The sequence below is a fragment of the Manis javanica genome, chromosome 18 (genome assembly GCF_040802235.1).
Source record: "Manis javanica isolate MJ-LG chromosome 18, MJ_LKY, whole genome shotgun sequence".
NCBI classification, from domain to species: Eukaryota; Metazoa; Chordata; class Mammalia; order Pholidota; family Manidae; genus Manis; species Manis javanica.
Genome location: NC_133173.1, coordinates 2,064,013 through 2,087,440, shown reverse-complemented (window position 1 = coordinate 2,087,440; position 23,428 = coordinate 2,064,013). Strand labels below are relative to the sequence as shown.

General features: G+C 45.9%; 1 protein-coding gene across 6 annotated transcripts in view; it reads left to right on the top strand.

The window, feature by feature from the left end:
* EFL1 (elongation factor like GTPase 1) overlaps positions 1–23,428 on the top strand; it is a 103,516-nt gene that overhangs the window by 63,433 nt on the left and 16,655 nt on the right. For all 6 annotated transcript variants that reach the window (XR_012127162.1, XM_073227136.1, XM_073227135.1 and 3 more), the window contains 4 exons: positions 5,210–5,341; positions 8,451–8,598; positions 13,886–14,868; positions 22,746–22,930. Coding sequence is in view for 5 of the 6 variants with exons in the window: in XM_073227136.1 (XP_073083237.1) it covers positions 5,210–5,341; positions 8,451–8,598; positions 13,886–14,868; positions 22,746–22,930 (1,448 nt within the window). In the remaining variant the exon portion in view is untranslated. The remainder of the gene's footprint in view (positions 1–5,209; positions 5,342–8,450; positions 8,599–13,885; positions 14,869–22,745; positions 22,931–23,428) is intronic.

Sequence of the window (23,428 nt, the reverse complement as noted above, 5' to 3'; positions counted from 1 at the left end):
GCCTTTGGCTTCTCCTGTGAGTCTCCTGTGGTGCCGTTTTCCCACCACAGCACTGTGCCCTACAATATTTGCCTAGTTCTCTACATGTTCCTGTATGTCACATTCTCTAGGAAGTAGCCTTTGAGTTTCTCTTGTCACATAAACAAGCCTGTACTTTTCCCATTGCAGCATTTATCCTTCTAGATTGTAATAGCCTGGTGGCCTGCCTTTATCTGCCTTCAGATTTTAAGTGCTGAGGACAGAACTATGCTCATGTTCACTTGCTGGTTGAAGAAACAAGTGCCTATTTGTACCTCTGCCCTTAAAACAAAATAATTGAAACACTAACCAAGAATTGAATAATGTTTATCAGTTCTTTGAAAGCATGAATTTCTAAGCTTTTATGCTTAGACACCAAAGAGAACGGCTCAGAAAGGTACTAGAGGGGAAAAAAAGCAGACACAAAATCAACAGGGTAACTATAGTCCAGAGGAAGAAATATGGTTAGGAGTTAAAATGTTGATTACAGGAAGAACTACTACAAATGACAGGAAGAAGTTACGACCCTAAAAGAAGAGCAGAGAAATGCTTTGAACCAGTAATCATCTCGGTTTTCCAAGTCTCCGTGTTGTGGCCTCGCACCCCCTCACCCCCTCACCCCCAACTCCTACAATAACCCAGCCCCGACGCTCTGCTCAGGCCTCTGATTCATCCCGTCCCTCCCTCCCGGCCTGCGGTGTGAGGTCTACACTTGGTTTGGTGTTCCGGGCCCTTGAAAATGTGTCTCTGTTACCTGGAGCCTCACTTTGGCCAGCCCCTCGTTTGTCCTGTAGGCCGTAGGGATTCTGAGTGACTCTAGGTTCCCAGAACATTCCAGGACTTTGTATACACTGTGTCCTGGCCTGGGGTTCCCTTCCCCACTGGTACATCGTTCTTACCCACCCTTCACATTTGTTTCTGTTCTGATGCAGAACATTATTTTAAAATATTTTAAGTAATTAATTGTCCTTTCTCCTGGGCTAGCCTCTCTAGATCCTTTTGGCCATGGGGTGACACCCTGAGAGACAGTCAGAAGGCTCCACACTGATTGCTCTCCTGTGGGCACCGAGGCACAGTGCCCACCAGGTGCTCTGCCCTGCTCCCGGGCCCACGCTGGGCCCCTTCCACAGCGCTCACCCGAGACCTGCGTGACTGCGGTCCCCGTGCAGAGAGCCAGGCTCTGTCGGGCCAGCCTGTTCCTGCTGAGTGAGGCGGTCTGCTCCTTGAAGATCCTGCCTTGGGGGATATAAATGCATGCCCCATAGTGACACCCACTTATAACTCTGTTACCTGGTTCAGGACACCAAGGGGCGAGTTTCTAGCTCTCCTCAAGTACAGACAAAGATAGCAAGCCTACACATTTGTGAACAAAACTTGGATTCTTCAGGTATTACTTTTTCTCAGAAATCTCTCTTCTGAGAAAGGGGCCCCAGATCTCCCTTGAAGTAGCTCAGGATCTATTATTATCTGGTTATGGGCCCCACCTGTCCCTGTGATAAGGAAAAGGTTTCTGCCATGGTGATGTCGCTGTGGCAAGATTTCCCCACCCGCCAAAACCCTAAGGAGTGAACGGCAGCTGAGTTAAGGGCCTTGCTTAGCATCCTGGGCAAACTGGACCCATCCTCTGAACACCTTCACTAAGCAATGCTCTGCTTCAAAGGGACCGGCCACCCAGGCTCGGAAAAGGCCTGCTTCACACTTATGTGCCTGCCTGTGTCCGCGCCAGGAGTTACAGCATGTGTGATGACCCTGATGCCCCTTGTCATTGGCTGGAAGGAAACAGGACCCGAGTTTTTTGACAGATGTAGAGTAAGAGCACTGATGGCAGCGGGTGTGGCCGCGCGGCGTCCAGAGGCGGAAGGACCTAGAACACCCGGGGGTCCCGCACCTTGAAACTGCTTATCCTGACGGGGCTGCGTCCTGGCGTCTCCACTGCTGTCGGGAGCCTGGGGCTGTGCGGTCGGTCCTGCAGAGCGGAGGCCACCGGGAGTCCCCGAACTCTGGCTAAGCAGGCCGAGGGCTCGTGGAGCGGCAGTGGTAAAGTTGGCTTGAAAAACTGTGATCTAGAACATAAACATGTCTTCCCACAAAGCTTTGTTTAATCCCAGTGTTTTTACACCCAGTGAAAATGTACTTTCCGAACACAAACTTTCCTGAAGGTACTGATGTTGGCCAGACTGCGGGCAGGCACACCCCAGGAGGCAGGGTCAGGGCTCAGAAATGATTTCACCACCCTCCCGCCACCAGGGGACTCAGCCCACGTCTATTCGACCAGTGCAGCAGGGAGTTGTTAGGAACAACAAAGGTCGTCAACACAGGGCCAGTCCATCTCCCAGGCCCCACACAATATTCTCATTTCAAAAAGTGAAAGATGAGATGGAAAATATGCTTCTTAATGTTGTTTGTTCCTGGAATACTTTTGAAAGGTGAACATTAGAGAGAGCCTGGGAAAGATTTTGGCTTGACGTTGCTTGCAAAATGCTGGTTTTGATTAGGAGGAACTGTAGGGACGTGGCCTGCAGCCTGGCCGGGGCCTGTCCACGCAGAGGAAGGGCTCGTCGCTCACCTGGGCACATTGCCTGCACCCGGCATGAGCTGGGCACCTGTATGACCTAGTTTTACTTGTTACACAGAGAAGAGTTAAGACCAGAGACAACGTGGGTCATTTCTCTTCAGTCTGACAAGTTTCTGGTGTTTGTATAAAAAGAAGCATATAATAAATTGCTCCCGCTCCATGTTCTTGTATTCTCAGTCTGTTTTCTCTCTCTCTTGCTTTTATTTTAATCATATGCCCTATGTTGATAAACATCTTTTAAAACTTGCAACCTCTTTAGTCTTTAAAACAAATCAATGCCATACTAATTTTGGATTTTTTTCCCCTGAACTCTCACTTCTCCTTCCCCAGAAATTCAGAAGTGATTTCCCTGAGGGAATATGTCCCTCATCCCCTAATCCCAGATTTGAAAAATGCTTTTAACAAATGTGCTTCATGTGAAGGCATTATTCCTCTGTAATTGTTATAATTGTGACTAAAGCAATCAAAATGAGAGGATAAAAAATTATATGGACATTTTAGCATCAATTTTGGAGGAGGGAAAAAGGAAACTATTATCAAAATAAAAATAGTGACAGTATTAGAATGGGGTGATCATGGTTATGGGTATACTGCTCTTTTTCAAAATTGTACTTAATATTTTTAAAACAAAAAGCTTGTTTTAAGTGATGTTTTGTATGAGTATCAAGTTGTACGCTTAATAATTATAGTACATCAAGAAATTTGCAACATGATTTTTGAGTCATTTAATTGTGATTCATCCAAGTAACTCTAATGGTCCTATACCTTGGTTTCAAAATTGTATTTAAAAAGAGGTAAAATGGTGACATGTAGTGGAGGTCGCAATACTGTGGTATTGATTTTCTCCTGCTTTTAGGGGAATTATAATCATGCTCACAAATCTGGGCATTTCAAAATATCAAGAATAGATTCGGTAATTGTAACAGCAAGAGGTAAACCACAGAAGTTCAGAGAGACAGTTTCCAAAACACAGCGACCGTCTGCAGCCTGCGGCCCTGGTGACGCAGAGGAGGCCAGTGCTCCCCTTCTCGCTGAAGCCACGTGCCCTGCGTGCAGGAAGGAAATGCATGCCCGTCAGGGGCAGAGGCAGGGTGGGTGAGGTTTGAGAGGGAATGTCCGCCGTGGGGTTCTCTTGGCCTCCCGGCCCCGGGAGAATTTGCAATTTCTGGTGGACTGGTGGCAGCTGGCGCACCTGGCTTGGCTGCACCGTGGGAGCAGTGGGGAAAGCTCTGAGAAGCTGTGGCCGGGTGCAGACCGCCGTGTGCTGGGCCGGCAGGTGTGGCAGTCAGCGGTGTAGACCTTGACCAGGTAAGTACAGCTGAGTCCCAGGCACTGAGGTCAGTGCCCGGGAAACTTCAGTCTAAAAAGGGTCTCTTGTGCACAAAAGGTCTTAGAAATCCCCGGATGAGCCGAGTGGTTCCTGGAGCCAATGATATTTAGCGTGAGGCAGAAGAGGGTCTGAAGAATCTGACAAATGCCTTCAGAATCCAAGGGAGCTGGTCACAGTGGAAGCAGCGCGTTTTCTGTAGGCCTTTGGGACACGGCCGTGGATGCTCGAGGGGGGACACAGGCTCCTCCTTGCCAGTAGAGCCGCGCCTGCTGCAGTGAGGCGGTGAACTCCAGTGGCAGGCGGGCGGGATGGCAGAGGGGGTCTCAGCCCTGCGGGCCTCCTACCCGGTTCACGTCTCGGCCTCTGCCTCGGTGCCCCCACTGGGCTGCCTGCAGTTGTAGACACCCCATCACCACGGTTCCTTTTCATCCTCTCGTCAAATGAAGGCAGCAAAGTTGTTTCCTTTGTTCTTTTCCTTAGTTGTTTCTAAGCCCAGAATGTACAAGGAGATGCCGATTAAATACCCCTGTCCCTTTCTCCTCTGTCCCCTTCCTGTCAGGTACCCTCCCCTCCCATGCCCTCCTCCGTCTACCTTACGCCAGCAGCACAGAAACGGCCCTTGTGGGAGATTCTGACCGGAGGCATGGCGCGCCCCTTCATCTCTCTCTGGGGCATTCTGTCTGTTCCCATCTACCCAGACAAGTGTGCACCCTTTGGGGTTTCGTGCACCCTGAGCCAGGAGCCTGACATGGGGGCGGACAGGGAAGGAAGTGGGGCCCGACATTCTCTTCTGAAATCTGAGTGTGTGACTGAAATCTGGGTGTTGAGGGGTGGCTTCCTGTCAGTACTCCATAGCCACATCAGATTTTAAGTCTCTAAATTCCCTTTTCCCACATGCAAGTACATTCAGCAAGAGATTATTTCAGTAGAGACTCATCAAATCGCTATATTTTGAAAACAAAGAGTTGTAAGTAGAAATAATTAGTATTTTCAGACATACGTATCTGGACATGAGTATTTCTGTAGTCAAAGCAGGGATGTATTAGCCCAGTTTGATGTAACATGATTTGTACATTTGGAAAACAAAAACTAGCAGAATTTCTGTATTTAACATTATTAAGTTAAATAGCATCCAGAGGTACCAAGCCCAGCGCAGGTCGGCCTCATTCCTTGTTATAGTTTTAAGGATTTTTCCTGTGTGACTTATGCACTGGTCTGATGCTACTTTTCTCAAGTAGATTCAGAATTCATCCTTTACTGACCCCACAGATCTTTTCTCCCTGCAGGAATAGGGGGCCTTCAAGACTTTGTGCTGAAGTCTGCGACGCTGTGCAGTTTGCCGTCCTGCCCGCCATTCATACCACTCAACTTCGAAGCCACTCCGATAGTGAGGGTCGCTGTGGAACCGAAACACCCAAGTAAGATGACTGCGTTTAAAGCGTGTGATGCTCATCGTGCTTTTTGAATGCATGCATTTAATGCTTGGCTCCTCGTAGTTCATTCGGCACTATACTGTGAATGTCCACGCAGATATAAAATAGAAGTAATCTTTCCAGCCATACAGACTGGCAGCTCTTCGAGGGGGATCCAGCCTCTGTCGTAGGAGCCTAGCGTGTTTAGGCAGCTTCACTCTCCAGGGAGACTGTGTTCTTTACAGCACAGGCGTGTCCTCTCTGATCCCCCACAACCCCGGCCCAGGTGGTGCCTCAGCAAAGCTCGGGTTTGTGCGGCTGTTCTTAGAACCTTGGCCCCAGGCCTTCCATCAGAATGCATCCGCCTCTTCCTCCAGGTTTGCTCTCTTGTCCAGACTCTGAGCACTTGTCTGCTGAGGAAGCACGTCCTGCCGCTTCTCCCCGGCTGGGCGGCGCCCGCAGACGCCAGGCCGCATGATGGTCCCCTCTTAGTTGTTGGTTTACACCGCTTGCCTGGCCAGTCTGGTGACTCTTTTACTTTCCTTCCCGTGACCGTGGCCAGCCCCTCACTCCTGTAACTTTGCTGTTCCCAGTGCTTCGTGGCTTTCAGCGAACTCTCCAGACTGCGCTGTGCGGCAACCAGAGACCAAACGGGTGAACTGGTGGTTTTCTCTTGAGACGCACAGTGGCCTCGTTTCCCTAGCACCTCTCCACAGGGCGGGGGCCTTTGAGGGCCCATCTCTGCCTCAAGTTCTGAACACACCTTAAGCACTGAGGATCCCCGGGGCCCTAGAGCAGGTACCTGGACGGCTGCATCTCTGGCCTGCGGGCTGCCGCCATTTGAAGGTTTAACCGGACACACAGGGGTTCATTCACATGCGCTCTCAGGTTGGTGCTGGCTGGCGACCCGGCTTCCTCCCCACAGGGACCTTCGCCTGTGTCTGAGCATCTGGCAGCGTAGCATGCTGGCCAGCTTCTGGCCACGGGGGCAGATACGGCAGTGCCTTTCGCGATCCAGCCCTGGTAGTCTCAGGCCTTGGGGACCTGCAGCCTCCTGTCAGTCGCTCAGGCCCTGCTTCCCTGTGGGGGCTGCTGCCCAGGGGTGGGTATCGGGCAAGGATGGCTGGGGCCATCTGGGAGGGTGGCTACCAAACAATGCTTCATTATTTTTGAAAATCTTAACATCTTATTATAATGGCTATTCAGAGGTCTGCTTCTGAGTTCTGTTTGCTGCAACACCTGATTTTAATTAATGTATGTTGTCTGGAAAAGGCACCCCAACAAAATTATATAGTCCAAACGGAAGAGGTGCACCATTGGCTGCCTTCACTAGACTGTAATATCCATTTTACATCCCGTTTACCAGCTACACAGAAGTTTTGATGAAATGTAGTTTTTTTCTGATCTCAGTTTTCTTACATAATTAAAATTTGATGTCAATTTTTATATCTTGAGTGAACTAGTCATTTGGAATATTTTTAAACAGGTTAGGAAAACTAGCTTCCAAATTTTTAACAGGTTTTATAGATGAAGTGTTTATGTTGTTACTGGCAACAAAATGATCATTGTAAACAACCGCAAACATCTAATATCAAAATGTCTTCATATTTCAAATTTTATTTGAAAAGCTTTCTTTTTTGCTTATTAAACTGTCACCTTTATGGTGAAGAGACAAGCTTAAGTCTGCATGCCTTTTTTTAAAGAATTTGCTAGGTTCTCATAGTGGTGACGTCTGTTGTCTTTATAATTTGGCTGATGAAGAGCTGAGGAAAATCTTTTTTATTTACTGTTTATGGTTCCCTTGTACTTGTGTCACTCGTATTATCAGTGGTCTTCTTGCACGAATCCTTTTAGACCACATCTCAGGTGCTGTGAGGGCTGTTAGTAAGCAGTGGGTGATATTTGTAACTGCCCTGGATCAGGCGGAGGAGAACTATAGTGTGCTGAAAAGGAAGGAATGAGGACGTGTGTCCACCTGTGCACACCGGGCCCCGGCATCCCCTTCGTGGCTCCTGCTGGCCTAGCTCCAGAGGGTCAGCGTCCATCAGGGAGCAGGGCCTCTGGGGCCGGCTGCCCACAGGCTCAGAGCCAGTGGCTCTGTGATCCCAACAAGCTCTGTAGCTCCGCGTTGCTGTGCGTGAGCCCTTGTGTACACAATGAGAACTCCTTGTCCTACCCGTGTGTGACAGGTGCTTGCTTGTCTGGTACATTATTAGGCAGTATGAAGTGTTAGTTATCATTAGAAAAGCCTGATTTCAAAAATAAATAGATATGGAATAAATACGTATAACCCACTTTGTAACACTGAAAACCTCTGGTTGCAGAAAGTTCTTGTGGCTTTAGTCGTTTGGCATATTGAAAACCAAGTTTGCAGGAATTGCTCCTTCAGAGGTAGAAGTCAAATAAGACCACATAAAAATCTTAAAAATGCCTTCAAGGCCAAGGTCTGTACCAAAGTTCTAACAGAGACTCCCTCTAACCTGCCTTGGCTGAGTAGTAGTGGCTGAGTATATGGAAAGGGTGAAAAAACAGCCAAAACTGAGATGGGGATCAGAAGCCCCATCCGTCCCCTCAGCTCCCGATACCTGCAGGGAAAAAGTAATTCCCAGTGAAATACCCAAGCAGAGGCGAACATAGAGGTCCCCCGGGGTCAGGGCGCAGGGTCTCACAGGCTGACCCGAGGGCAGGTTTACTCTCAGACCCACAGTCCATCCGTCCGTCTGCTCCACAAGTTTCAGTGTGAAGCTCTGCTGCAGTTTCTTGAGTTGAACATCATGTTAAATGCTTCTTGTGCTGGTTGGTGATTTTATAGGCACTATTTGGGAACCGTTCGGCTGCTTTTCTAGGCATATAATATATGCCTTTGTAGTAAGATTTAGGTGGGGTCTCAGGTGTAATGATGGTGGTTTCTGTTTAGTGAGTGGCATAGATCAGCTCTGAGACAAGCTTGCAAGCGTTTCATGTTCGTTATCACCTGTACAAATAAATTACTAGGAGGTAATTTTCTTCACATCTCTGTGTTATTTGGAAGAAAAACAAACCTTTATTTAAGAATCTATTTCATTGTATTTTTCCTTGTATTGCATTTAATCAGTGTTTCATTTTGTTAATCTAGGTGAAATGCCGCAGCTTGTCAAAGGAATGAAGCTGTTAAACCAAGCTGACCCCTGTGTCCAGATTCTAATCCAGGAGACGGGAGAGCACGTCTTAGTCACGGCGGGGGAAGTCCACCTTCAGCGATGCCTGGATGACTTGAAAGAAAGGTCAGGGGGTGATGGAGGTGGGGAAACGATGGTGCCACAATCAGGAGATGTCTTAGTTTCCTGAATCAGCTGAACTTAGACTGAGGTTTATTTTTGGAGAAAAATGAAATGCCCTCAGCTCAGACATGAACAGCTACTGTATTGGTTTATAGATTTAATTTCTATAATTGACAAAAAACATTCACTTCTGTACTTGAATAACTTTCCATTTTTAGCTTGAGTCAAAGTATTTTCATATGTCTGTATTTTACTTAAAGTATACCTACACATGTACACAAGCAGCATATCAGGGCAAAGAGACAGAATCATATTTTGTAAACTTAGGCTGTAATTCCAACAAGCTTCTTTCCTTATTGATATGGCCTCTACAATCTAAGCCTTCAGGAAAATTTTATATTTATTACGGTATGTACCTGTCATAAAATAGGAATCCCAAATCACTTCTTGTAAATAACATTTTTCCTCTTTATTCCTAAGATAATGTATATTTATTATAGCAATTAGGACAACACAGAAGAACAGAAAGAATCATTCAGTTACTGTGCAGAGATAAACACCATTACATTTGGATTCGTAAACCCCTAGTCCTGTGCGTGTTCAGATACAGGTACCTGAGTCCCAGCTCTAGTGACTTAGCCTAGAAGAACCGCCGGGAGCGGTGTCGTGGCTCAGAGGTGGCGCTGTGCTGTTCGTTCTAGGCTTACGATCTGTATTATCCTTAGGAGAGATGTTCCCGTCTACACCGTAACTAGCAAAAAGTATCTGGAAGTGTTTCTTCTGCCAAACTTTTGTCATCCCTGCACATTATAATTTTTTTTTAAATTTCACCAATCTGCAAGACATATAAGAGGTGTTTATGAATTACAGATAGACCTTTTCTGTGCTTACTAATGATACTGAAACCTCTTTTATGTGTTTATTAGCCATTTGGATTATTTCCTTGATAAATTGCCCCATAATGGCCTTTCTTTTCTTTCTAAATATTCTGACTATAGTAGTCATAATGAAATAATTATAAATCAGTATAGTCGTATACTAGATATTAAATGCCAGTAGATATTAAATGCCAGTCTCTTTGTTAGACACTGCTTGTCTCGTTTAATCCTTGTACCAAGGATTAAGTCGGGGGTGGTAGCAGTGTAGGCAGCCACTACCACCCACCAGCGGGGCGACAGGCAGTGGCTGCTGGCCCGGGTGCTCACATCCCCGCTCCCCAGTTCACAGTGGCCCCGTGGCCTCTTCCTCCTTCACGTGTGTTTATAGCCAGAATTAGTACAAAGTTGGAGTGTACACCTTGCGTTTTTCCACGTTTGTTACCATTTGCTTGGAGTTTCTGAAGGTTCTAATGTTGGTTAGACAATACCGCTGCTTGGATATCTCAGAATGTGTGATGTATTTTAAAACAATAATTCTCAAAGGGTTTTTAAAATATTGGAACCATTGAAGCATTTTATTATTTTGGGGGGGATCTTTGAACTAAATTATGTTCTCGCTTTTCACGCTCTTTGCTACCAAATTAAAATCCATGTTAAATATTTAAATAACCTTAGATTTCTCAGGCCATTAACTCCCTTCTAAAATAATGCTTTTTGGTACTTAGAATTATATTTCAGTAATTTTCTTCCTGTAAACCTAAAACTGATTTTAGTTGAATTACTTATTTGTATCTTTGTTTAGTCTTTTTTTGTTTTTATCTCATTTTTGTCATAATCTCATCATTTTAATTAGGAGTACTTTTAATCTCAGAAGAAAAAATCTACATGATAGAGAAATTGGTTTTCTAGAAACATGCCCTTAGCAGGGCATTAAAATATCTTCATAAATATTTTAATAATACTACTGTGTTATTTGGAAACCATTCTGTGTAAACCTTTTTAGAAACTATCCATATCTAAATACCTAGAAATACCTTAGACTTACATTGAATGAGGATAATAAAAGCTACAGCATTTGCTTTTCAAAAATACATACTGCTTTAATGATGCACTTTATAAATTCTGAAGTGCTTATTATTCACTGCTTTTCCAAAAAATTCCAATTTCTAAAAGTAATGGCACCTCCTGAAAAACAAAGCAAGAACAGTTCCCTTTGCCCTGGGTCCTGGTGAGGGGAGAGGTAACCTCAGGCTCGAGCTCAGGGCTCCATGCTGTCTGGCAGGGCTCAGAGAAGTGGCCTGGAGCCCACGCGGGGGGTGGGGGTGGGCAGTCCCCCTGCTCCACTTTCATGGTCAGTGGCAGGGAAGTCAGCTAGACCCAGGGTGGGAGACGATGGTGGGCAGACCGGTCGGGCAGGGTTTCAAGCTCTGTGCTGTTCTGGAGCCCTGAGTCAGCTGGTGCAGACAGAAGGTCATAGCGTCTTCAAGTGCCCCAGTACCCGGAGGAGTCGAGAGCCCCGTGATGAATTGGGTGCTGTGCACCTTGATCTGGGCCAGGAAGTGGAAGAGAACATTATGCATGGTTTTATACCAATAAATTTGAAAGGAAATAGACAAACTCCTAGAAAAGTATGACCCCAGAAGAAACAGAAAATGTGATAGTCCTCTATCAAAGGAATTTAAAGTTGGAATAACTTTAAAAATATCAACCAATATTAATAGAAACCAGATTAATAGAAAAAAGGAAAGAAATCATCCCAATGGAAAAAGGAAAAAAGCATTTGGTAAAATTCAACATTCACACATGATCAAAACTCTTAGCAAACGAGAAGCAGAAGGGAATCTCCTTAAATTGTTAAGAACATGCGTAATATTCTAAAGTTCTTTTAGCTCTCATGGGATAGAACCTGCCCTCTAGTATATACGCTTCTTTTTCCACTCTCACGTACATTTTTCAGAGTGCATTATGTACAGGCACGGGAGGTAAGGAGATTATGTGGTATCTCCAGGCCAGAGGAACTGTCAGTTCTTAGCGTCCCAATCTCAAGGGAGTAATGATCAGACAGGTCTGGAAGCCCCAGGAAATTGCCTGGTAGTCCGGGCTGACCGTGCTCTTTCTGAAGTCAGGACAGACTCTGCACAGCCAGGATTTAAAGGACCTTTGCCCCAAGGGGCTTTGCAGGTGTGACGACCACACATGTACCTCCACTTCATGGTGGGGAGTGGCTTGCACTGTTGATAAGTAACGACTCCAGGAGACTTCTTCAGACCAGCGAGGCTCACAGCCCTTTAACCATGTGATTCGAGGACGACGGCACAAACACATCCACTCTCAGTTTGCGTAGCTGTGAAGTTGATCTTCAGTGTTCTAAATACATGAATGTATTTTCTCTGAATAGTGATAATTTAAAACATATTTGCCTATTCCCAAGATTTCTAGGTGTTATTCTTTTTTTAAGACCAGCAATGGATATTAGATGTTCCTGGACAGCAACTTAGTATTTTTTAAAATAGTGATATCGATTAGTTTGGCATTTTTATGTGATGTATTATTTTAATAGATCTCCAAATACAAATCAATTTTATAACCTATGAGGAAAATGACTTAGTGTGAAGTATTTTTTTAATATACTGTTTAATTTTATTTTTCAGTATAGCATGAAGCAGATTATAGAGTATGGATTCTGAGGTCAGATCTAGATTTGAATCCTCGCTTCTCCACTTACTATCCAGATGACTTTGAAGAATTTATTTAATCTTTCTTATCTACAAAATGAGGATTCAAAATGAGTATAATAATATACCTACTGAAGAAGGCATACATGTTAAACACTTAGCAGAGTGCCTTGAACATAGTGAGTGATTAGTTTAAAAATACATATCTGATTTTTTTCCATTGTTGTCTTAGGTTTATCTGAATTCTTAGGTAAGATTGAACTACACTTTTATCTATTATGCTGTCTTTGTTAGGCTTTAGGTGTCAAAGTAATTTTAAATTAATACAAGGTCAGGTAGACATCTAACTTGTATATCTGCAGCAATATATATAAAGCATTGAATGAAAGAAGCTAATCCTTGGAAGTGAAAACACCTGACAAAACTAAAACCTTTCTTGGGAACACTTTTTTTTCCTACAGCGTTTTTATTTTCTTCCACACATTCAGTTTCTACATCCTAAAATGAATTTTGGTAACGTTATTTTTAGAAAACCATCCATTTATTGGATTTTTGGATCATCAAAAATTACAAAATCAGATACACCAAATGCCTACCCACACCTATGGGATGTAGACGCAGAAGCAAATCTAGTATCAAATGTAAGCATTTCAGAAACTTTTACTTTTAACATCTAGTTCCCTTATTTAATAACATTGCTGAAGGTAATGCTTATACCAGGATCCCAGAATTTCATATACTGTATACATGTACAAACACACACACACACGCACGCACGTGCGCGCCCCCCCACCACCCGCATTGACAGTAGCAGGCACAGACCAGACCCAGATTCAAACATTACCTGGGAGTGAGGTAGACAGAAAATAAGAGACAGAGATTGTGCTGTTTCATCATCAGAATCCATCCATGCCAGTCTCCACAATCCACCGTCTGTAAATACAACTCATTTGGAAGAAAATGCAACATGAAATTAAACTTGATAGCATGTGAAAAGGGCTTCCTGAACTTGGTGTCCGACTGAGATTCAGGACCTGTGCTGTCCAATATAGTATCCACTAGCCATGTGTGGCTATTTTAAAGTTAAATAAAATCAAAAGCTCAGTTCCTCAGTCACACTAGGCACGTTTCAAATGCTCAGGAGCTACATGTTGAATAGAATTAAAAAATTATTTCCCCAGTTCTGCTGACCACATTTCAGATGCTCAGTAATCGAGAGCAGGAGGAGAACGTGACCAGCACTGCAGAAAGTTCCCGAGGAAGGCGCTGCTCTAGACAGACTCCCAGGCCGCGCCGGCCGCGCCGCGGGTCCCGTTATCAGAGCCACATACACTGTCAGGGTTGGCTGATGGCTCAGAGTTACAGGAGTCTTTGTCTGTTATAGAGTTATAGTCATTGAGCTCTTCTTTTCCAGATTCTTAAATATTATTTTAAGAATTCATATGTCCAATCCTTATATTAATATATTTATTTTTCCACTCTAAACATTATCTAAACAGGTGTTTTGTTTTTTCTTCTTTTTGAGAGTAGTCCAAGCAGTGAAGTTCTAACACATGCAGAGAACTCCCTGAAGGTGCATTCCCATTGGAGGCAGTCTTTTTAATCGGACGTGAAAGCGGTTTAAGTTGACACAATGTAAAGGCCCGATCTGCCACGGTCATAAAGTGTATTTCTGCATGGGAGTTTTGATGCTGTTTTGACTGTAACCTTTGCTCTTTCTCGTGAATTTGCCCGTAGGTTTGCTAAGATGGAAATCAGTGTTTCTGAACCCATTATTCCATTCAGAGAAACAATCACAAAACCCCCGAAAGTTGACATGGTCAATGAAGAAATAGGCAAACAACAAAAAGTTGCTGTTATACACCAAACAAAAGAAGATCAAAGCAAAATTCCCGAAGGGGTCCAAGTTGACTCTGACGGGCTCGTCACCATGACAACTCCCAATAAGCTCGCCACGCTCAGCGTCCGAGCTGTGCCCCTTCCTGAAGAAGTCACTCAGCTTCTGGAAGAAAATAGTGATTTGATTCGGGCCATGGAGCAGTTCACATCCTCCTTGAATGAGGGCAAAAATACTCAGATGTTTCACCACAAGATGCAAGAGAAAATTGGGGAATTCAAAGGAAAACTAGAACAACACCTCACAGGGAGAAAATGGAGGAACACTGTGGACCAAATCTGGTCATTTGGCCCAAGAAAATGTGGGCCGAACATACTAGTGAATAAAAGTGAGGATTCTCAGAACCCCGTGTGGACAGGCCTACCCGGCAAAGCTTCAGCAGAAGCCAGTAGATACCGGGACTTGGGCAATAGCGTGGTGAGTGGCTTCCAGCTCGCAGCCCTCGCCGGCCCTATGTGTGAGGAGCCCCTCATGGGTGTCTGCTTCGTTCTGGAGAGGTGGGACCTAAGTAAACTGGAGGAACAAGGAGCAGGTGAGGAACGGCGTCAAGAACAAGGTGATCTGGTGAAAGAGGGCCAGGAGGACGCGGAGGCCTGTTCTGGTAGAGCTGGGATCCAGGAGCTACAAGACGGCCGCTCTGAGCCCGGGGAGGGGAGGGCTCCCCAGAAGGGAGACGCTGCCCTCGCCGACTGCTACGGCCCCTTGTCGGGGCAGCTGATCGCCACCATGAAGGAAGCGTGTCGCCACGCACTGCAGGTGAAGCCTCAGCGTCTCATGGCGGCTATGTACACATGTGACATCATGGCCACCAGCGACGTTCTCGGTAAGGAAAGGCCGGGAAAATGCCCCAAACAGCGGGAAAGCCCCCTAGGCCAGACCTTACGTGCCTGTGCGCCCAGCACAGTACATAACACCTGCACTCATGTACTGGCTTTTTTGCAGAGCTACATCATCATCATCTGATATACTAAGGAGCTAAGATCTCTCTCTGAAAGCCAGACGCCTTAAGTATTAAAACTCTGATGGGGGAGGAAACTTGACTACTAAAGATCTTTTCTTTTGCAATAAGTAGAAAGCCTTTTCTGTATTGAGGTTTGGTCAGTGAGTTTTAACTGCCCGTACATGTTGCCATGCAAACCTGGGCCACATTGTTTTCCCCAGTGAGCGACCACATCAGTCCTCGTGGCAGAGTCATTCTGAAAAGATCAAAGAGCGAGGCGACACTCTTGCACTCCTGACACGAAAGGGTTTCTGTGAATTCTGGGTCCCTTTTGAAGAAGAAAATAATCTGGGGCCCTATCACTGCTAACGGGTCTAGCAAAGCCTGCTCCTGACCTTCAGGGGAAGGTCCTTTAGGATCCCCAGGAGGACGGAGCCCTGGCACTTGGTAGCTGTTTTGGCTTTTGACAGATAGTACTTCAAAATGAGACATAGTTTCTTCATTTAAAAAAAAGAAGGTAATGATTCACATAAACACTAAAACAATAGTAAAGGAAGGTTTTTTTTTTGATGTCAAGAAAAAAGTGCAAACACCTCAGTCTTAACACATTGATTCCTTTTTCATTTTCTTCATGTGTCCTTGTCTTCTGTGAGAAATGAAAACGAGCAGTGAATCGAATGTTTTGATGTAATTAAGAGACCTTTATACCTGCAGTATTCCCCTAATTATCAACTTAACCGTATTAGCAGAACAAATACGTACAGATGGACAGAAAGCCCCTACCCCTCCAAAGGCTTGTTACCTCCTACTTGAATAAATATGTGCAAATCTTCATAGTATTTTCTTAAAATTCTGCAGGAAGTGAGCTATGGCTTTCTAGTCTGTAGTTTATGGAATCCAGTGTTTTTATTCGCAACAAGTTCATTTATTATTTACCTTTTACTTGAAGTTTGGCAGCTACCCTGCTATCCATAGTTCCCCAAAGGGCAGTTTCTTTAGGACCGTGAGAATTCTGGTCCTGGACACTTCAGCTCACTTAGGAAGGCCAAGCACGACATGCTCACCGCCTTCTCCGCGCCCTGAACTTCCTTGATCTCTGTCCTGTTCTCCTTTGCCGCAGCTTGTTCCCCATTCTCCCGACTGAGGAGGGACGGGAGGACACAGGTGTCTGGAGCTCTGTGTCCTGCTGTCCACTGTCAGCAGCACGCCGGCTTCTCGTGGCTGGAAGGCACGTCTCATCCGTACTTCAGTGGAAAAGACCCTTTCTGTCGTCCTTAGCTCTTGTGTTTGGCAGGCTCAGCTTGTTCTGGCTTCTGCGCCCCGGACATGCCGCTCCTGCACACTTCGTCGATCACTCCATCTCCCACCTGCTGTGCCCGTGCTCGTAAGGACGGGGGCTGGCAGGCGGGCGGCGTGCCTCCCGCGACCCGGCAGATGCGCTGTGGGGCTGCTGTCGGATGTCGTGTGGGGAGGACCCCTCCTCCTCCTCTGGGGTCACTCGTGGTGTTTCAGGCTCTTGTCACTCCCGAAAGGAGTCTTATCACAGGGTCGCTATACCAAAGCTTGTTGTGTTTGTTTTCCTTTGTGTGTCTCAAACGGCCCTTCCTAAGGTTCAGGGGCCATACGGTCTGTGCCTGACCTTTCCCCCCCCTTGGACTCCCCGCATTACCCTCTCGGAGTGGCATTTGTCCGTTGCTGTCTGAGGAGACAAATTCTCAGCACAGCACATGAAGCCAGAATCAGCTGCTGGTATTTATTAGACTGAAATTCCCAGTGGACTGTGGAGTCTCCTTAATTGGGTCAACTCTCTATGTCCATTTTCTCATTTCTATTAGGAAATCAGTGCCGGGACCCTACATGGAACCATGCAGCCCTAAGATAGTCCCTCAGACTATCACTTGACATCCTTCCCTTTTATCTTCATCCTAGCACTCTTAACCCAGCCTTCAGGCTGTTCTGGAACTTTCTAGGAAGAGATGCACACCCTGACCTTCAGAGCTATTTGCCCTCTTCTCTCTCAGGAGCAAAAGCAGTCTTTGCCTCTCCTGTCCAGGTACAGATCCCAGTGCTGGGCCTCCCCGAGCCCGTGGAGCGGCAGCTGGCTGTGTGTGGATGGGTCAGGACCCGGGCTCTACCGCTGTCTGGCCGGCCTTACACGTGTCTAGAGCCCGGCCGGAGTGGCTGCCACAGCCACTGCCTCCCAGAGAGGCCCGTCGAGGTTTGGTCTGGGCCTCACTTGGTTCTGGTTTTCCTGGACTGGTTTGAAGTCCTCTCGCATAGATCGGAGGATCTCCTAAGCCCGCTCACGCGTTGCTCTTGAGGGGGTAATGGTAGCTCGTGGCTGGTACCCAAGGTTTATCAGGTCAGTCAGCTGTTTACATGTGCTTCCTTTTTCTTTCTGACCCACCTTCCACCAGAAAGAAAAATGAGGCCTCTGCGTTCCTAAGCCTTCGCTTCCTGCCTGGCTAGTCAGAGACCTGCAATTTCAGCCTTACGGACCGTTGCCTTCATTCCCCAAGAACTGGCACAAGACCAGTAAGAAGGCAAAGTTCGGGCTTTTGTGCAGCAACATGAGTTTCCTGAGTCTCTTTCTAAGACTTAGTTCTTTCTACCCAGATTGTTAAAACAAGAACTCCTATAAATGGGTAAAATTTCTGGTGTCAAAATGGGGAATTTCGTAGCCAAGCAGTCATCTCAAAATCATTTTGTATGGGGAAATAATCCCAAGAATTATGACCACCTTTCCTTGTAAGCCCTACCTTCCTAAAGGAGCAGTTCTGCTGTCACTATTCACCCATGAGAAGTGGTAATGGGCTTGAACGGGCATCAGCATCGGTTTGCGTTGTTAATTTTCGTGTGACTAGCAAGGTGTCTCTTCATGTTTCTTGCAACCTGTTACCTCCTTTCATTCTTGCCCTTCATTGTTCTTGTCTTTGACAAGAGCATCACACATAAAAAACCACTTCTCTGCTGGCATTACCGTTGGGATCACCCTGTGATGGTTGTAATTATCCTTCCCTGTTTCCAGGTCAGGGTAGATGCTTGCATTCTTAGAAAGTTTGTGCCTTAAGGTATCAGAAATATTCTTAGTAAGTATCACTGTTTACTTGTAAAAAACTTTTCTTACTCCTTCCTTGAGGTTGTTTCTGCATTTCAAATTCAACAAAACTTCATTGAGCTGTATTTTCTAGCATGACTCCTGCTTTGAAAGCTGAGCCAAGGTGACAAAGCTTAATTATGCGAAACAGAAAGTAAGATACAGTTGAATTTAATGAATAAATAGTTTTCCAGTGAAATTTTATGAGAAATTAAATGGGCTTTGATGGATATAGTACTTTTGAGTTCAGCAACTATTGAAATTGGCTTCCTTTGTACTAAAACACTGAGCCACTGCTGACGTAAGCAGACCCCCTCCTGGCAGGTTCCATGGGAACTGCTGGTCAGCATTACCTCTGCAGCCCTGGACGCTTCGTTGGCCCCAACTGTGCAACCCTGTGTTTACCCTCGCTGGCTTGCGTCTTGGAAATTCGGGTCCTTACCTAGTTATCCTGATTCTGTCGCAGTCCTTACCATCCTGCCAGCTTTGTGTCCACTTTGGTTTGATCGTCTTGCCTGAATCTTTAAGTTGCTGAGTGTCCTGTGAGAGCACGAAGCTGTGAGCAGAGCCCTGACTCTTCACGGGGACATATCCTCCCGGGATGGGGGCGGCTTGTCCACATCCACTGCCTGCAAATGTCCAGCTGAATTCGTCTGGACCCCAGCTGCCAGCCCACCATGCCCGTCGTGGCTGCAGCGTTCGTTATTCCATGTTTGGCTGTGCATCACTTCCTGTCGACCACGTCTGCTAGATTTATCAGACGGGTTGTGTGACAAGAGAAAAGGAGTTAGTGTGACCTTTTTTAGAAGAATACAGAGTGCTGGCCAATTTCTGTGTGTGTGTGTGTGTGTACTTGAAGTTACACCACAAGTGTTACTAACAATAACAAACCACAAAACAAAACAAAAATCTCCTTGGAAGTCAACCTGTCATTTCCATTTTTGTTCACAATCTTTGTCCATAACAGTACATTGTGCGCAGCTATAACCTTAGGGTAGAAACAGCTTAATGTTTGGCTTTTTACATTTGTTTATTTTATAAACATGCTTCCACTTGGATACTCAGTATTCGTTGTTTTCATTTTAATCTCTGCATTATATCCTGTTAATTAAATATGCAGTAATTTACTTCCCATCATTCCTGAATTGGAACTTCACATTGGTGCCTGTTTGTTGTCAGAGAAAACATGGCTGTGAACAACTGCCTCCTTTCCTAAATTCTGAAAAAAAAAACCCAAAAAACAATATACCTTTAATTGCCAGGCTTCCAGCTATAAAGGTTATAGAGGCTGTAGACCAATTTTACTGCCTATTGTGGAAGAAGAGTCTATACAGGAGCCTGTAATGCCACAAAAGATTAGGTTCAATTAAGTCCAGATGGGGAAGAGAGTGTTTTGATTTTGGGGTGTCACAGAAGACCTTGTGGAGCAGGTTGGTTTTGAATAGACTTTAAATGATGAAAAGAATTTGTTGAGCGGGCTGAGAGTATCATAGGTTGCAGACACCATGAGCTCAGAGTGGGAACCTCAAACGTACGGGGGGCCGTGAGCTTTGCCTCGGCTGCTCGCAGAGGGTCTGTGCTATGGACTCTGGGGTCTGCAGCTGCGCGAGCTGCCGTAGTGAGGTACTGCCGGGCCGTGGAGGGCCTGAGTACCGGCTGAGACGCTCACAGTGCAGGCATTAAAAGTCGAGCCCTGACCAACTGAATCAGCGGACCTTTCTGTTGCCGGTTTTCCCTGATGGATGCCTCTTCCCTTGCGTGCATCAGGCTACAGTGATTTTCTTTGAGTGAGTGAACAACAGATGACTGACGTATGATGGGACAAGCAGTTGAGTATCAAAATACTCAGGCCACTTGATCAGAAATCCATGTTGATATGGCTCAGTGGCAGGTTTAGAGGGTCTCTGAGTGCATCTGAGCATTGGGTGCGCACGTCACGAGAGCCAGGTGCACTGGGGAGACTCGCGGCCGTTGGCCTCGTTCTGCGATCCATCCCTGTGCCCCAGCTTCAGGATTTAGTTTTAAGTGGGATTAAAGTTGAATGGCTCAAATCACCATTCAGTTTTGATTACAATTACTGATCCAAGCCTGCTGGCATGACCACGATGGCTGCTGGCCCTGCGGTGGCTGTCAGCGCTCCGCCCCACTGGCCCCACCCTGTGGCCTGTTTGCCCCAATTCACTCATTCTCCCTCCCCACTCCGTTGTTTCGTATTTACTTCCATAAACCACCTTAAAACTTTTCTTAGAATGAGAGCAGCAGAGTAAATAAAGATTAGTATCTTACACATCAGCTATTATAATTTTTTTCCTTCTACAGACCTCAGGCAAATAATATATAACCTAAAAGGGATTGCTGAGAAGATAATTATTCTGCTTTTCTCAGCACTTTTCAGACTATACCTAAAGTGTGCCATTCCGTTCTGGGTACCACATTCCAAGAGGGATGTAGTGAATTGTAGTAGTTCATACAGGCAGTTGTCAGGATGGAACAGGAAATAAGGTCCATCACAGAAAGGCTGGGGGTGTTTATACTGGAAAAGAGAAGGCTGGGTGGTATTTTCATGCAGCTCAGGCTGATCTGTGGAGGAGGGACTAAACTTACATGGTAAAAACTAGGACTAATGGTTAGAAACTTCAGGAGAGCTGATCTGGGGCTCAAGATCTGTCTACTAGTTAGGGTGCCAAAATTGGAATTTCCCTGGGAAGAAGAGACTTCAGAAAGCCTACAAGCGGATTGAGGTGACCCTTAGGTCCCCTTCTAACCCAGTGTTCTGTGATTCTTTAACTGTTGAGATTTCTTGTAGAAGTGATGGTGAAATGACTGTTCAGAATTGGGAGAGTGGGGCTGCCTTTTGCAGGGGGTAATGGATTTATCTCAGACTCAATGAATGTAACAGGAGTTGGACATTGTGCGGAGATGTCCTGGCAGTCACTGTAACTTACAATGTGGAATCGGAGGTCGAGTGAGAGGACCGGCTTACTGGTGGAGTGTCATGAGGCAGAGGCATAAAATCAGTAGTTTAAACCACACAGACGTTAATTGGCTTTCTGAGGGGAGAATTTGTTCAGAGAGGAGTATGGAGCCTCAAAGAATACTCTAGGAAGACATCACACCTTTGTTGTTGAGGTGGGCAGTAGAAAGATGGTCGGAGGGCCGGGGCCTCGGGGTACATCTAATAACTGGGGAGAGCAGCCCTGGGGTGGGGGGAAGGGGTTGCCCAGTAGCTTCAGAAGCAGAGAAATCATGGGGAATGAAGGCTGAGGAAAAGACACTTAAGATATGAAAACTACTGTGAAATTTCAAGGAAGTAGTTTTAATGAAGCCCTGGGTATCTGACAGAGCGTACGCAGTGGGGAACTGAGAAGCTTCCAGTTAGGAAACAGAGAGACAAGCGTAGGAGCCTTCTCCGTGACAGGATTTTAATTTGTTTTTAAGCAAAACCTAGAGGTGAGGAAGGCCCAGATTTTTTTTCACTCCTAAGGCTTTCCGACGCCAGGGGTTTGCGGCCGATTGTTTCCCTCTGTCCTTCCCAACCACCACCACCAGGGGGAAATCTGAGCAGAGAAGAAGTTTGGGAGTCAAACAGTGTTTTGCTCTGTGTCCTCAGTTCCTAGTTTAAAAATAAACAAAGGTGGGTGGGAGGCCCACCAAGTCACTGGCCTGTTCCTTAGGAAGGAAGAGCCTATGACCTACTGTGGTCAGAGGAGACCTGTGCTCTATTAAGTGCAATTTTGCACATCTTTAAGGATAAGTTCATAGATCGCTTACATTATCAAAATTATTTTCCTAAGAGGTAGGTGAAAAAGGAGGCTTTAATGAGAGTAATCTTCTAGCCCCAGCACATGCCTCGCAATTGTGATTTCAGTTTATCTCTGTTCGTTGCAGTCTGTTCAGCCTCCCAGCTCGCAGGTGACTTGTAGCCCCCGGGGTGCTCAGGAGCCGAGCAGAGGGGGAGAGTGTGCCCCCCAGGTGTGAGGCGGAATTGGGCCTGCAGAGGGAACAGAGTGCCAGCCAAAAGCGTTTGCCAGAATGCCTGTGGAGCGGCAGGAGAGTCTTTAAGGTTCATCTCCAAATCTTTAAAGTTACCAGACTTGAAAGGTTCCAAGTGCTATCAGTTTTCAGGGGACTGAAACTCTTAAGCCACTTAGATGCTACCAGTATAAAAGTATGAGCAATCGTTTACATATGTGTGGTTTTAGTTTTTAGTATAAAAATATCGTGCCAGTTGCTCACTGGACCCAGAGAACCTCTGTCATCACCATCATTCTCACCATCACATTAATAATGTCTCACAATCAAAAGATTTTAATATTTACAAAAACCAGTCATATTCCTCATTGGATTTCATATCCAGTCAGCTCATGGTGAAACTGTATTGAAAGGTCCCTTTAAAAGTCTCCTGCTTCGCACACTGTGTTGAGGGGATCGACTAATGCGATTTAGGGTGATTTCACTTTTATCTTTTGTCTCTAATTTTTCTATAATTGTGCTTAACTTTTTTAAAATAAACACTTTAGATAGAGTCTTCCGTGCTTTTGCAAATAAAAGTTTTCGGGATCAAAGTTACCCAGTGACTGTTACAGGGCATGCGAGTCATCAGGTCTTTGTGTAGACGTAGAAACAGCGGGTCCCTGAACGTAAAAGACGTGCGGTTTTGCAGGTCGGGTCTACGCCGTGCTGTCCAAGAGGGAAGGCCGGGTGCTGCAGGAAGAGATGAAGGAGGGGACGGACATGTTCATCATCAGGGCCGTGCTGCCCGTCGCGGAGAGCTTCGGCTTCGCCGACGAGATCCGGAAGCGGACCAGCGGCCTGGCCAGCCCGCAGCTGGTGTTCAGCCACTGGGAGGTAACGGCCGCCCCCCGTCCCCGCTCCCCTTCGGGCGCGCCTCCCGCGGGTCTGCCCTCTCCCTGCGGCGCCCGCCGGCTCTGCCCGTTCAGTTACCTTCACCCGGGGCGGAGGCTCCTTCGGTTGCACGTGGCTTATACACATTCACATGCTCCTTTCTTTTTATGTGATGTAAAGCTTAAGAACATTCATTCCTTTTTTTTCTCTCTAAAGGTGTATTTTAGATTTTTGAAAGGAAAATCACGGACATTTTGAAAGTGAAACTTTAAGGAACTTTTCTGCGGGAAAAAATCCCAGCATTTAGAGTAGAACGTTACCCATCTTTCAAGGGGCAGCTTTGAATTATTGTGTATTACGTACTCCTCAGTCCCTATTATGAAGATTCAAGGTCTCTAGTGAGTGCAGTGTTTTTTTAACTTAGGGGGAGAGAATAATAAGGGGGTGGGAGGGCAGGTGGGCCTTCCTGGGCGGGTCCTCCAAGGGGAAGTAGGCGTTCAG